At 34.8% G+C, this 15,430-nt stretch overlaps 1 protein-coding gene across 1 annotated transcript; it reads right to left on the minus strand.

Annotated features, from left to right (window-relative positions):
• Nucleotides 1-7,156: 7,156 nt before the first annotated feature.
• Nucleotides 7,157-14,587, minus strand: LOC109099632 (peroxisome biogenesis factor 10-like). The gene is made up of 6 exons (XM_019113151.2): nucleotides 14,326-14,587; nucleotides 12,124-12,204; nucleotides 11,642-12,027; nucleotides 11,131-11,303; nucleotides 7,482-7,614; nucleotides 7,157-7,392 (listed from the first exon to the last, which is right to left on the minus strand). The coding sequence occupies exons 1-6, from the start codon at nucleotides 14,435-14,437 to the stop codon at nucleotides 7,324-7,326; spliced, it is 954 nt and encodes a 317-aa protein (XP_018968696.1). The 5' UTR covers nucleotides 14,438-14,587; the 3' UTR covers nucleotides 7,157-7,323.
• Nucleotides 14,588-15,430: the final 843 nt, after the last annotated feature.

Genomic DNA, 15,430 nt, shown 5'->3' on the forward strand with positions numbered 1-15,430 from the left:
AAAAATGGTATTTTGCTGAAGAACAGATCGAAGTAGTTAATTGTATCTTGGTATGTGGTTTACACCAAAATTGTCATGGTGGAAAACCCGTCAGCATTTAGCAAGCCAAGGCAAGAAAGCAATGTTTTCCTTGCTAAAGTTTTATCCGTAAACAAAAAATTAGCTACACGCAAGCTCTGTTTTTGTTTGATCGCATGGTTGCACCTATACTGTATTATGGTTGTGAAATATGGGGCTTCGAACCAGTTGAATGTATTGAGAATGTTCAAGTGTCTTTTTTTAATGAAAACTTCTGTGTGTCAGCACAAGTGCAAGTAATGTAGCGGTTTTGGGTGACCTGGGAAGATTTGCATTGTCGACCTCCTATATGAAAAGATGTATTATGTATTGGATAAAATTAGTGTCAATGCCTGATCATCGCTATCCAAGAAAATGCTACAATATGCTTTTAGAATTAGATAAAGTAGGCAGAAAAACTTGGGTTACGAATATTAGAGTATTATTGAATTTTTATGGCTTTTCAGCTACTTGGGAGGCTCAAAGTGTAGGTGATATAAGAACATTTACAGCTGTTCTAAATCAAAGATTGAAAGAAAAAGCACATGAGGCATGGTATGCATCAGTTTTAGAAAATAACAAACTAAACATATACTCACAATGCAAGTCTTTGTTAATACAAGAGAGCTACATTACGTCTGTGTATAATAGGCAACTGGTACGATCATTATTCTTGTTCCGATGTTCAAGCCATCAGTTAGCTATAGAAATGGGTAGATGGAGTAATACACCAGTTGCAGAAAGAATCTGTCATTATTGTAATTTAACAAATATTTCTGTGATTGAAGATGAGATGCACTTTTTGTATGTTTGTCCTTTGTATAGAGATTTACGCAATAAATATTTTAGTGAACTTGTCCTTGTAGGTGATGTCTACAGAGATGTGTCAAGGATTTGTGATTCTGAGAATGCATGGCAATTAGCACTGTATATATATCAAGGAACGAAAAAGAGACTATCTGCCATATGACATTTGTGGAACTATGGGACGAGAGGCCATATATTCCTGAAATAAATGAAACTTGAAACTTGAAACTGTTAAATTTCAGCAGAGATCTGCATGCATGTAATGTGGCTGTGCTGTGATCCTGCAGTCAGTAGAGGGCAGTGCAGTCAACACACTTCCTCCAAACTACTCTTCTTCTAATAACAGCATAGTCCTTGGAAATTACTCCCCTTAAGAGAAGACAACTGGACAATCAAATCACTCCCTAATTGTGTCAATACCACAATATTAGTAGTACTGAGGAGCTTTTAAGACTTGCGAACTGATTTAAAACCTAAAGTTCAGGTCTTAAGTGGCCTGAGTCTTGTGCCTGAGGCACATCAGAGGATCAGATGGGGATGAGCCAGTCTGTCTGTGAAGAGTGTGCACTACTCCAGAAGAACAGCTGATCTGTGAGATCTCAAAGAGAAAGGGAAGAACTGAGGCACAGGGAGAAATATAGTTACAGAGAAAAAGAGGAAGAGAAGGTCAATCTGTAGTACTATATAGAAACATATTATAATATTGTTTTATAAGAGAGACCAAGCATGCATGCATAAATAGCTCACAACAGCTCAACTTCAAACTGTTGCTTAAATGAAAGAACAGCATATTCAAAGGCTCTGATGCAATAAGGATGTAATTATATCAGCTGTTATTAATGTAACACTTCAGAGGCATGTAAAAAACAAGTCAAGATTATTTAAAAGCATTGCTAAACTGATAAAGGAAAGCTTCAGTATAGCAATCAATCAAGTTAAGACCTTCAGTAGTCTATAAAAAAATGTGTGAGAATCATTAGAGCTTCATTCTCCACTCTGAGACATTGTGTGGTTTGCCACGTACGCATATAATCTCAAATTCTCACCTCATTTACAAAAGCGTACATGGTAAAACTCACTGATATAAGATAATCATGAAGTGAATGTTTAATGAACATGAATAATAAATAAATGCTGTAGAAGAATAAAGGGGAGATGTATGGTTCACATCAGTACAAAAACTGTAGACAGCCAACAAGCCGTAACACATACTTCATAAAGATTATTAGGCTTCTTATATATTTCTGTCCAATTCAGGCCAAGAAGAGCAAATGTTTGGTTTTTGGATCAGTAAGCAGTTCAAGGTTATTAAAAAACACAAGACTGAATAATTATTTAAATGAGTGCAAATGTAACATTTAGCTGTGTGTTTTCCATTCAAATGTTAACACATGATTTCCTACCCATCATAAAAAATAGTTTTTTTTTTTTTTGAAAGTGCAATGTTGACTATTAGACAAGCTTATCCATTTAACCCATACGTTTTAATTTTATAGAAAATGTTATTCAAAATAAACAAATTATGACTTTTTATTGTAATGTTCGTCTTTATGATTATATGTTTGTAGTTTTGTTTTGAATTAGGGGCATTTTCTATATATATATATATATATGTGTGTGTGTGTGTGTGTGTGTGTGTGTGTGTAAGTAAATCTGCTAACCATCAATTCTAGAATAAAAATTAATATATATATATATATATATATATATATATATATATATATTAGTATATATAATATATATATATATATATATATATATATATATATACATATATATACAGTATTATATATATATATATATATATATATATATATATACATATATATATATATATATATATATATATATATATATATATATATATATATATATATATATATATATATATAATATATATATATATATATATATATAAAATGCCAATTTTGGGTTACAGTATTCTAAAACATTTCAGACCTCATATAACGTGAATAAAAATCAACAATTAGTTCAACCTTCTAATGTTGTTGAACACCATTTTTACTAATGCTTTTTGGGAAAATAAATAAAATAGTTGAAATCATTTGAGAAAAAAAAAGTTTTAGTACTTTATTTGCATATAACATCTAATTTGAGTGTAACAGCCTCAATGCAAACGAAGCAAAGGAAACCAAGCTGACATACTGAGAGTTGAGCTCTTTGTGAATTCTCCTGGATTCTCCAAAATGGCAAACGCAGCCTGCATTCTACCCTTCTCCTGCAGGAGGCGCACTCTCTCCAGACATCTCCTCGTGTCCTGCGTCCTGTCTGAGACATCTCTCCCCTTCCTGAAGGTTACCGCACTGCAGCCATCACTTCCAGTCTCTCACCTCAGAAGATTCCCCTCACATCAGCCGTGAATGAGCCTCCGGCGCAGAGCTGTCTGTGTAGGGGCCATTCCTGTCTGAAACAGGCTTGTTTTTTGCTTGACCTCCATCTACCTGCTAACATTCGCCTGGAATGCATCCATTGGGCTTGGGCACTCAATCATGTTATCTTTTTCTTCTGAACATAGCAGTTTCAGGAGTTCAGGGTGCATCTGTGCAGAGAGGTGTACAGGAATCAAATAATGTGGTATAAGTATATACTGCATCCTACTGGTAATCTCCAATTTGCATTCTCACTTGCTAAAAACTAGATTTTTAAACCACATTTCTGCACAAAAATCACTTTCACAATCTAAGGCTGTTCTGGAGGGTTGCTTTAGCCTTGTAATGCATTTACTAGGGTATTGTGGACAGTTTTTATTATCTCTAATATGTGATTGGTAGTGTGTTCTGGGTGTTTGCCTTTATAGCCCAAATCAAATCAGCCCAACCTCTAATGACGATACTGGTGTCTACAAATTTAAACTCGCCATGGCTGTGTTTCCCAAAAACATCATAAGACTAAATAGATCATAGAAACCATTAACGCTCAGAAAAAAAAAAAAAAAAAAAAATATATATATATATATATATATATATATATATATATATATATATATATATATATATATATATATATATATATATATATATATATATATTATACATAAATAATAACAATAATTGATCCCTTTACAGGTGCTACATCTTGACACTGGTGCGGTACCCTTCACCCCATTCCGACTGTGGACACCCATATGTTACTCCACTCTCATATGTTTGCTATGAATGGGAATTGACTACAAAAGCAAAAGCTGTTTTGAATCACTTTTATGCTTTTCTGAGGTCAAAAAGTCTTGTGTGGGGGCCCTGAAGGGGGGCCTTGGGGGCAAAAAGGTTGAGAACCGTTATCTTCAGGAAATACACTGTATTTTTCTGTATGTTTTTAAATCCTTTCCATAACTAAACTAAGATAAACTTATATATATAATTTTATATTTATGAAATTATTTCACCTCAAGAAATACAATTTGATTCATCCTTTTTTTCTAGATTAGATTTTTGTGTTTTGTGGAATTTTCAATCTAGGCTCATTGGGAAAAAGGTAAGGCTTGCTCTACTATCTTTTGCAAATCTCCAAAAACATACCTATTATTAACTATGAGGAAATTGCAAAGTGGGTTTTTCAATGTTCATTAATCATTTTATGTCTGTTAGAAACTTGTTTAAACAGTCTAGTTTTTATTTGTTCAAATACTTACGGAAATTCCTATTTGGACTGGTTGATTTTGGATTTATTTACTATGGGATTTTGGAAGTCAACATACCTGAGCTTCTGTTGCAGTCATGGCTTTACACTTCACACAAGGTGAGAATGTTGTTGATGAGACAAAGTATTGCCCATTAATACACACTTGTTGAATTCTACTTCCCGCCAGTCCCAAGAGAAACTCTTTGTGTTGTTTGCATGTGGTCAGTGTAAATCTCTGGAGGCCTGTTAAAAGCCCATTTGTTGCCATCAGGCCTCATGTCTCTGACAAAATCTTAATTTTCCCCCGATTCATTTGATGATTTGCTGTGTATAGAAATGTTGGGGATGTAACTAGAGCCCAATCTTGTATTACAGCACCGAAACGGCTCTTTTCTTGGTTGTCTTTTGATACCTCTTGGAAAGTAGCTGCTGTACCTTTCGCCTTCAGAAACAACAGGTACAGCGAGAGAGGAAACCTGAGGTGGATACAGATGCGTTGGGAGTCTGAAGCTCAACAAAAGAGACAACATGTTCATTTGTGTTAAAGTGTAGCATCGAGCTGTGCAAGTTTGCAGACTTCCACGAGGACTCGAGAAGCTCATGAAAGGTAGAGGACGAAAGCCTTTCATCTTGCGAGTGCTTCCTGTGGGCTTTCTAAGCAATGTCTGCAGAATTAAAGCAGGTCGGCTGGCTGTCTCTCTTTGAAATTGAGGATAATGAGGAATCCTCAGTAAAATGCCTCTCTGGGGTTTTCCATTGCACACACTTGCGCTCGGCGGCCGTATTACAAGATCTGAGGGCTGTAGCATCACTTGGTCTCGTATCTCTCTTGGCATTTGTTGAGCCACTTGCAGTGTCTGAAGCAGAATAAATGCTCTTGTTCCACATGGTGTGGTGGGTAAGATCAAAAGTGTAGTCTGTTTCTCTCTTGAAGATTGTTTGCTGAATGAAGGGCTCAGAAACAAACGCAAGCATGCAGGGAAGTCTGCTCAGCGGGGAGCTCTTGTATGAGGTTGTACTGTTTTTTTTGGAGCATATGGAGGCTTGTCTGTGTTTTCCTCAGGCTACAACATGTTGCTTGTTAGTCATATTTTGCCGTCTCAATACGAACCTCTTAGGTATCATTTAAAAAATAAAAAAAACAGGTCTCATTCTATCAGCTTAATAAAATATAAAGCATGCATGCAAATGCCCAATTATCCACCGCAAATGATTCAATTGAAGATATAATAATTTAAATGTCAAGTGAAAAAAAACATTTGTATTCCTACATTTAGATAATGCAGTGTCAATTATGATGATCGTTACTTTTTAACTGTGATCAGACTTAAAGGGATACTCCACCCCAAAATGAAAATTTGTCATCAGTCACTTACCCCCATTTTGTTCCAAACCCGTAAAAGCTTTGTTCATCTTCGGAACACAATTTAAGATATTTTGGATGAAAACCGGGAGGCCTGTGAGTGTCCCATAGACTGCCAAGTAAATAACAGTGTCAAGGTCCAGAAAAAGTATGAAAGTCATCGTCAGAATACTCCATCTGCCATCAGATGTGCAATCTGGGTTATATGAAGTGATGGGAACACTTTTTGTAAGCGAAGAAAACAAAAATAACGACTTTATTCAACAATTCCTTTGTCAACGGTCTCCTCTGTGTCTCTCATTATTACCGTATGCTGCATATGCTCTTCTGTATCATCCGCGCCACAAGGATGTGCTGTTTCTACGTGTATTTAGCTTTGATTTGAAAGAAAACAGCAGTGCTTTGCTTACAAAATGTGTTCCTGTTGCTTCAACATTTTCATTTTGGGGTGGAGTATCCCTTTAAGATTTTGGTAACACTTTATTTTAAGGACCGATTCTCACTATTAAGTAGCAGCTTATTAGCATGCATATCACTAGCATATTGGCTGCTTATTAGTATTACAAAGCATATATTAATGCCTTATTCCGCATGAGCATATTGTAGTTCCCTTACACTACCCCATACCCAAACTCAACAACTGCCCTATTAACTATTAAGCAGCAAATTATGTTTATGAAGGGAAAACTTAATAATGAGTATGTGTTTCCTATTCTAAAGTCTCTATGGTGTATTCACACCAAACGCGAATTCAATTATTTGTGCGAGTAGATTACATACAAAGTCAATGCAAAGACGTGAATAGAGGTGAATTTGCACCTGGTGACGTTAATGGCACGAAATGCGCGACACGTTTCCTGTCATACGCGAGATATTCGAAAATTGAGGAGCGCATTATTGTAGCTGTTTTCAGGCACCCAGAAATCTATGATACAACTTCACAGAGTTGTGCGCCTCTGTAATTAGTTTGTTGTAATTACTTGTAATTACTTTCCGGCGTTTTTTAGACTTCCTCAACAGGTACAAAGCAGCGATTGTATTTATCCTCACCATGGTTATACTCGCGGATGTTTTTCGCCTCACTTGCGTGAATAAAAACATAGCGCGAGTGACGTAAAAAACATCCCGTGAGTAATCTAGAGCGAGGGACGCGGTGGGCATCGCGTCGTGTTTGGTGTGAACACACCAAGATTTTTACCTAAAAATATGATAAAACAAAACAATACAGACTTACATTCAAGGAGACTAGAGACAATATTATAGAGATGTGTGAAGCAATACAAACACCAATTTATGTAAAAATAAAACAATCTTACTTTATTTGATTAATGTTACTATTACCATTAAATAATCTGCATAATCAACAAATTAAATTACAAAACCAATTACAGGAAGAAATTTGTATTGTCATGCGATCGTTAAACATTAACGCAAACAGAGATCAGTTCTGCCACGGTCTACTTGTAGTTTCTCAGGTAAACCAATCTGTGAGGCTGGAACTTCTCTCGACACAGCGGGCATTCGGTCTACAATAAGAGCAACAAAGAAAACGACTGATCAGACATCAGTACTGCTGAACTTTACACCACTGCATCAGGTTTTATGAAAGTCTTGCCTTGGTATTGCACCACTCAGTAATGCACTCCCAGCAGAAGAGATGACCACAGGGAGTGCTGCTGGTGTTCCTGCGCTCCTCCAAACACAAGATACAGCGCGAGGAACGAGACGACGACTGACTGGCCTGATGACTGAAAGGAAAAAACAGAGAACGCTGAATAATAGACGATAAATCCAGAGGATTATGAAACCTCCCCTCATAATGATGTCACAAGTATTGCCACAAAACTAATCCAAAAAAAAAAGAAGAAAACTTTCTCAACATATTTATACCTTTTTTCTACAAATAATTATACAATTTGTACTTTAATAACTCAAAATTTTGACAAAGTACTTGAGCTACAGGAGCACATTATATATATATATATATATATATATATATATATATATATATATATATATATATATATATATATATATATATATATATATATATATATATACATACACACACACACACACCACACACATATATATATATATATATATATATATATATATATATATATATATATATATAAGGTTATATATAAATAAAAGGTTGCAATATATTTTTGTTTATAAACCTACTTATGACACAGTAATTAAGGGTCCTCTCTCTGATTTTTTTTTTTTTTGTCCCACAAAAATGAATAAATATACATATAAATAAAAGCAGTGGCAAATTGTGTGAAAAGTGTGAATTGCACAAGATGCCATATACACTAAGTGCAAATAGTGCTATATTCTATTTACACTATGTAAAAATACCACTATTTTCTGCCATTTATACTACTTATTGCAAATAGTGGCAATTATCTGCACCTCAATATTGTAGTATGCAATAATAATGTATTGAGTGTAAATTATCATTTTTATTATAATTACTAAATGGATGCCTCATTGGGAAAATAAAGCCTACCCTAACTAGGGCTGTCAAAATGTTCTTTTCGAATGTTCGTTGAATTTACAATAAAAATCCAAATTCAAATGCAAAAACATTGCATTTGAATCTTAGATGTGCGTCAGGCTGCTTTATCAGTGGCACACAAGATGTGATGACGATGTAAATGTCATTGCATTGTAATGCTTTTCTTATCCTGTCCAGCTGAACCCACTAGATGTGGCGCTGCTACACTGTTAATTCAAAATATTGCGGAAAAAGAGAACATCGATGCAGAGATGATGCTGTTTACGTCAAAACTGAAACCAAGCCATTCACAAAGAACGCATATTTATCGCATTCTCTAGAGAGGGATATCTATCCCCGTTGCACTCGTGTCTCGCACAAGAGACCCGCGTGTTTAGAAGGCCATGTAAAATGAATCTAAGTTCAACTTTCAAAAAACATATCTTGAGACTTAATAGTGATTTGTCCCAATCCCACTGCTTCTCATGTTTTAAATGAAAAAAGTACTCTTTGTGATTGTTTTTCGGGCCTTTGCATTAAACTATACATACATACACAATGCTGTTTTGTTTTTAATTGTTTAAGCAACTAAATTAATTATATATGGTTTATAAACATTCATTTAAACATTATGCACTTTTTTCAAAGATAGTTGTATTTTACTGCTTTGAAGAAACGTGCATTAGTAATATTTTGCTCGATGTGCCCTCTTGTGGCCTCAGGAGAGAAGCCAAAAGCTTCTGCAGCCCTAACCCTAACACTACCCGATATTTTATTTTCAACTTTTGATTATTTTCTAAATTTTTATTGAAAATATATGCCTTTCCCATGTGGTAAGAGATGCAAAAAGGGAGAAGAATGAGTTCGGCACAAGGCAGATTCTAACTCGGGTCGCTCATGTCAGAATACAGTATGCACTTTATAATCTACGCCCCTAAAGCCATCGATCAGCAGCCTTCTTTTGTAATGTTGTCCAGTCCAACCACACGCTCGTGGGTGGAGTTAGTGTAAATAACTCTCTTCCACTAATTTCTCTCCCTCAATTCTTTCCGTCTCAAAAACAGTATCACGTTTTATACTTATTTTCATGACACTTTATAACAGTACAAGTTTTCTGCAAAAAAAAAGCATCAGAAAATAGTTTATAATATAATTATTGCATTTAAGAACACTGAAAATTATTTAAAAAATGATACAAAGGAGTTAAACAAATCTTATTTAATTATTTAAAATGCTTCTTAAAGAGACCTTGTCCTGTGGTGTGACAGTACAGGGTCACACCGGTGGACATTATCTGTCACACTACAGGACGTTTCAGCCTTTTGAGTCAATTAACGGAGTGTCTATTTACACTAAGTGCAAACTGGCAGAGGCTATTTACACTAACTCCACCCACAAACGTGCTATAGGGCTAGTCAACACTATAACAAACGGCTATTAGACGTCAGCTTCAGTGGCGTAGATGGATGCGTAAAGCATGTAGAGTAGTGTTTTTGATGCGATTGACTCGGGTTCGAATCCACCTTTTACCAAACTTTTTTTCCCTCCTTTTCAAATCTCATATCTCATCGTAAAGGCATTTATTTTCAATAAAAAATAAGGAAATAATCAAAAAGTTGAAAATAAAGTATCGGGTAGGGTTAGGGAAGGTGTAGGGAGGGTTTTATTGTCCTAAGTAGGTGGCATCCATTTAATAATTTGAATTAAAATTATAACCTACACTCAATACGTTGATATTGCATACTGTTTTATAATGTACTACAATACTGAGGTACAGATAATTGCCACTATTTGCAATAAGTAGTATAAATAGCAGAAAATCCTGCTATTTTAACAGTGTAAATAGAATCTATCGCTATTTGCACTTAGTGTAAATAGCCTCTGCCGTCAATGAATGAGCTTGCTATTCAGAGCTAACCTGTCATTAGTGGTTAGCAAGACACAGTTGCATATATTTCCATGATTAAGTTGTTTAACATACAGTTTTTAATTAAAAATATATATAATTTAGGGGTGTCACACCAAAGGACAAGACAACATACTTCTGTAGCGGTTCCAAAAAAGTTAAATATTTGAAACTAAAATCTTTGAAACTTCACAGGGGGCTTCAGTAACATGATCATGAATGGAGTCCTTCAACTAACTGTTTTCTCTGGAATTGGCCGAATTAAAATCAGGATTTGGTGTCACACCAGAGGACCTGGCTTTCAGAGACAAAATGTATACATTTCCTACGCTTTCAGAAATACATGGATGAAAAAAAAATTATTTGTCATTTACTAAAACAGACACTTGTACAATTATGCTGGAGGTATTTATTAACATTATTTCGCTTTTCTTTTTAGTTTATAAAAGTTGCAATTTATTGAACCATGCCTGAGACAACAGGACAATTTTGAGATTTGGCTCCAAAAAAAAAAAAAAAAATAAATCAAATAACAATGCAGCAGGTCCATGTGAGACAAACAAATGTTTAAAGATTTACAGCATTTTAAATAATGACAATATTAATTATATTCATTTTTATCTTGTGGGACTAATATATATATATATATATATATATATATATATATATACTTATATATAAATTTATACAGCTGAATGTTCAATTACGAAAAAGTTAAATTACTGGACCCACAAGAAAACTGAGAGAAATCGCAGTGGAAGGAACGAGCCTAAGGGCACTATCTTTTTCTATTAAAAAGTGTGTTTTTGGAAAGCTTTGTCAAATGTAGGCCCTGACTGTATAGAGCAGTACCTGGGGAGCAGGTTTCTGTGCTGCTTCCACTGGTGTCGAGCTCTCTGTCTCTGCCTGAGGTTGTTAAACTGCAGTGTGAGAGTGATGCCCAGCTGCAGCAGGGACAGGGCCCCCAGCAGACGGTAACTGTTACTGATCCGCGGGTCATCGCCAGACACATTTCCCACTCTCAGCTAAAGAAAACACAGTAGCTCACACAGTAATGTCATGTACACTATTGTTCAAAAGTTTGGGGTCAGTATTTTTTTTTTCCCCAGAGAAACATGCATACGTTTATTCAGCAAGGATGCATTAAATGGTTCAAAAGTGACAGTAAAGACATGTATAATATTACAAAAAATCTGTATACTTTAGTACCATGGTACTTTGCTTTCATACAATACTTTTTTTTTTTTTTTTTGTAAGGGATGTAACATAAACCCCTACTGTACTACCGTGCTTTATTAATACAACATTAAGGATTTTATTCCCACAATATTGACTTTATAATAATTACAGAACAAATACTTACATAACTAACACCTGCAGCTCTTTTGCCGATGTGGTAAAAGGCTCCGGTGATGTAAAAGACAGCCACATGTAGTCTGTTCAGCAGTGTGATCCCCTGCTGCAGGGCAAATACGAGCGGAACCAGAGCCTTCCTCTGAGACTCCGTCAGCATCCCTACTGCTCTCTGAATCCACAGCCGCACATGTGACACCGGCCCCCAGGTCCTGCTCGTCTGAGGTGCTTCTGCTTCCAGCTCATTCTCAATGCAGATCAAGACCTTGTCTAAAAGATAAGGCACAAACGTGTGGAAGAAGATGAGCGCGGTTCTGCGCATCCGCGAGGGGATTCTTCTCTTGCTGGGGTCCACCTGAATGATGCTGACATACTCCTCGCCCAGCGTCTGATAGCCTGAATGAAACGGACCACAGAACAGGGCTCTCAAATTCAGCAAACACTCATAAGAGGAACACATCAGCAGTGCTGCAATGCAAGAGAATAACTCACCAGATAAAGTGGTTAAGACATAATATGTCAGATCAGACAGTAATTCAATTTCCTTTCTCCACTGAAGCCAGCGTCTGGAACCTCAAGAAAAAAATAAAAACAGCACAAATCTTTGAACAAACAGCTCTATTAAAGATTTCCCTTTTTAAAATAAAAATACAGAATAGGATACTACTCTTGCAGTATGTAGTATGTATACTGTGTGGATTCAAAATATATAAATATTAGGGATGCACCGATGTATATTTATCGGCAGATTTTTTTTTTTTATTTTAAAGCCATCGGCATATCGGAAATAGTATGAAAAGGGCCGATACCGATGGTTTATTAATTAATGCATGGAGACAACGAGTTACAATGGCAGTGTTAGAGTTTATCTGAGGATATGTCACGAACTGCCAAGCATTAGGCCTACATTTAAGTGAAAATGAATGGCAGGTAATTTGCAGCTTTTCGTTTGAAACCAGTGTAGAACCTAGATTCACACAAGGCCACATCACGCACCTGCAGCGTTTCTGTGAACGGAGAAAACAGAATAAAACAATATAGGCTACACAGAATGGAACATATTGGCCTATACACAAAATATATTGCACTTAATTCATTAACAGATTACGACATTATCGAAATCATTAACAAAACGAAAGAAAAAAAATTGTGCTGAGTTTTGGATAATTGTAACACGCTCCTAAGTTCATGAAAAAAAAAAAAAAAAAACTTTTTCTTTATTTTACAAAAGCTTTACAGTTTTGAATGATGTTTCGCTACAAACCAGCGTTGGTATGGCCATAAATTAGAGTAACAGTTGCAGTGATCGCATCGCTGCCTCACACACACATACAACAATTTTTTGCTAATTTGACATCACCACCTGTTAGAAACATAAAAAACTACACTGCTTAATTTAAAAAGTACCCCGTAGTACCTCACTGCTGATATAGCCTGTATCTGTGAAGGACGATGGTTTACGTCGATAATGCGAGTGAAGAACAAAGCCTAAAGCTTACATAATAAATAATAGGTTAGCATCCAGATACTTTGCGAATATGCAAACATTTGGATTCACGCAGAATGAGAGAGGTAGGCTTCAGTTTAGTTTTAAAATTAATTTGTTTTGGCTTGATGCTTATATTTAGCCTAAATACAGCTTTAGAGGATTTGTTGTGGAGAGAAGGGAACTAAAATAGCATAATTGTTTTTGTAATTTTGCTTTTATTTATCATTATTTAAGCCTACATTATTTCTGAATGTAATAATAAAATGCATCGTACAGTCTGCTAATTTAGGATGGTTTTTCCTCTCAAAACGCTTATAGGAGTAGCATTTCTTTTTATCCATGCTGAAAAGTTTGTAAATATATTGAAAAAAAAAATTATGTTTTTATTGGAATTTTATTTTATTTTTTTCCTTTTGTTTAATACATTTGGTCTTTGGTAAATCTACCAGTTTTTTTTTTTTTTTTGAGTAAATTAAATGCTGTATTTTATTATTATTATTGGCAAAGAAAAAGTTTTAAAAATAACATTATTAACCGGTATGTTTTTCTACTCAAACTGGTTTCACAGAGGAACACAGGAACAGAAACATTCAAATAATATAATTTTTATAAAAATATTTTTGTTTCATTCATATATATATATTATGAATTTATTATTTTTAGAGAAAAACCTTTCTAATATTCATTTACAAATTTCCAAGTTAAGGGTTTTCATTGTGAATGTTACATATTATAATTGCTATTAGTTATAATATATATATATATATATATATATATATATATATATATATATATATATATATAATCATATTTTCAATTCATATATATATATTCAATTTTAGTAATTAGTTTAATGTAATTTTATTATATGTCACATCATATCAGTATAATTTCCCAATATATATATGTTACTCTGTCTATGTGCAAATGACACAGCTACTTAAATGTAATTTCCATGAACGGTAGCAAAACACGACGTTTAGTTGAAAATGATGGGAAAGCGTCGTTTAAAAATGAAATAATACATTTTAAAAGTACTAAATACTAAATTACGACTGTTTTGGTGCAAGACATGTTGACTGTTATAAGTAGTTTTTTAGGCAAGAATATATAGGGGAAAAAATGTAAGCAAAATATAAATGTGTAGAATATGCATTTTAAATAAGTCAAACTCCTGCTTTCACGTGTGTTTGTGGGTGATTTACCCGCGAGTGTGTGGAAGAGCTCATTGGCGTTGTTCGTCAGGTTGTTCTGGTAGAACTCATCCTTCTGACTCGAGCGCATCAGCTGCGGCTGGTTCGCCGGAACTAGAGGCATTGCTCTGCTCGGTGTATTTACTAGCAACCCATCTATCTCATGTGACAAAAACGGGGATCTGTTACGTTTATTATTCTGTTTACTGGTCTAGCTCAGTCTCCCAACTGTGCATGCTTCTAACACTTCCGTGTTTAGTCACGTGATGCTCATACGAGCCCTCCATTGGCCGGTTGGAAACAGCCGCTCTGCTGATTTGAGATCAGTTTTGCTGTTGCAGTCAGTAGCAAGTCTACACTACTTACGACTTGAGGACGCAAGCGAATAATTACATTTGGAAAATGATTTACTAACGTTCAAACGGTGAGAAAAATGTAGTTACGATCCTAAATGAAAATACTATCTAAAACTTTGGCGAGGTTGAAAACATACGTCTTCAGTAATTCCATTTAGTCAATTTTTAAATTAATTTTACTTTATTCATTTCTTTTACAATATAAATCGTGTGGTTATGTGACTGGTTCCTAATATGTAGTAGCTAACGTTACTGTTATTATTTATTTCGCCATCCTGCTTTTCAAATAATACATTACTATTAAATATGAGCAAAATTTGAACTCACTAGAGGTCAAAAACTTGATTAAACCCATCTGAAGCTTTGAACTTTTTAAAGCTGACCATACTTTCGACACGTTTGTCAGTCACGAGCGAATAGGAATAGGGCTATTAGTAAAAACTGCTGTATGCTATGCAGCAAAAACTATATGTGACCCTAGATCACAAAACCAGTCATAAGGGACTTTTTTTAATCGAGAAGCTGAATAAATAAGCGTTCCACTAATTTATGGTTTGTTTGGATTTGACAATATTTGAGCGAGATACAACTATTTGAAAATCTGCAATCTGAGGACAAATAAATAAATAAAAAAAACACCTTTAAAGTTGTCCAAATTAAGTTCTTAACAATCTATATTACTAATCAAAAATTAAATTTTGATATATTCAGGATAGGTAATTTACAAAGTATCTTCAAGGAACATGATCTTTACTTAATAT

Source organism: Cyprinus carpio, chromosome B8 (genome assembly GCF_018340385.1).
Source record: "Cyprinus carpio isolate SPL01 chromosome B8, ASM1834038v1, whole genome shotgun sequence".
NCBI lineage: Eukaryota > Metazoa > Chordata > Actinopteri > Cypriniformes > Cyprinidae > Cyprinus > Cyprinus carpio.

Bases quoted from the DNA above. Each gene is read 5' to 3' on its own strand.
- LOC109099632 (XM_019113151.2), bottom strand. From the start codon at position 14,437: ATGCCTCTAGTTCCGGCGAACCAGCCGCAGCTGATGCGCTCGAGTCAG. The intron at 12,205-14,325 runs GTAAATCACCCA...TTTTTTCTTGAG, and splicing joins GCTCTTCCACACACTCGCGG to GTTCCAGACGCTGGCTTCAG. The intron at 11,304-11,641 runs GTAAGTATTTGT...TGTTTTCTTTAG, and splicing joins GAGCTGCAGGTGTTAGTTAT to CTGAGAGTGGGAAATGTGTC.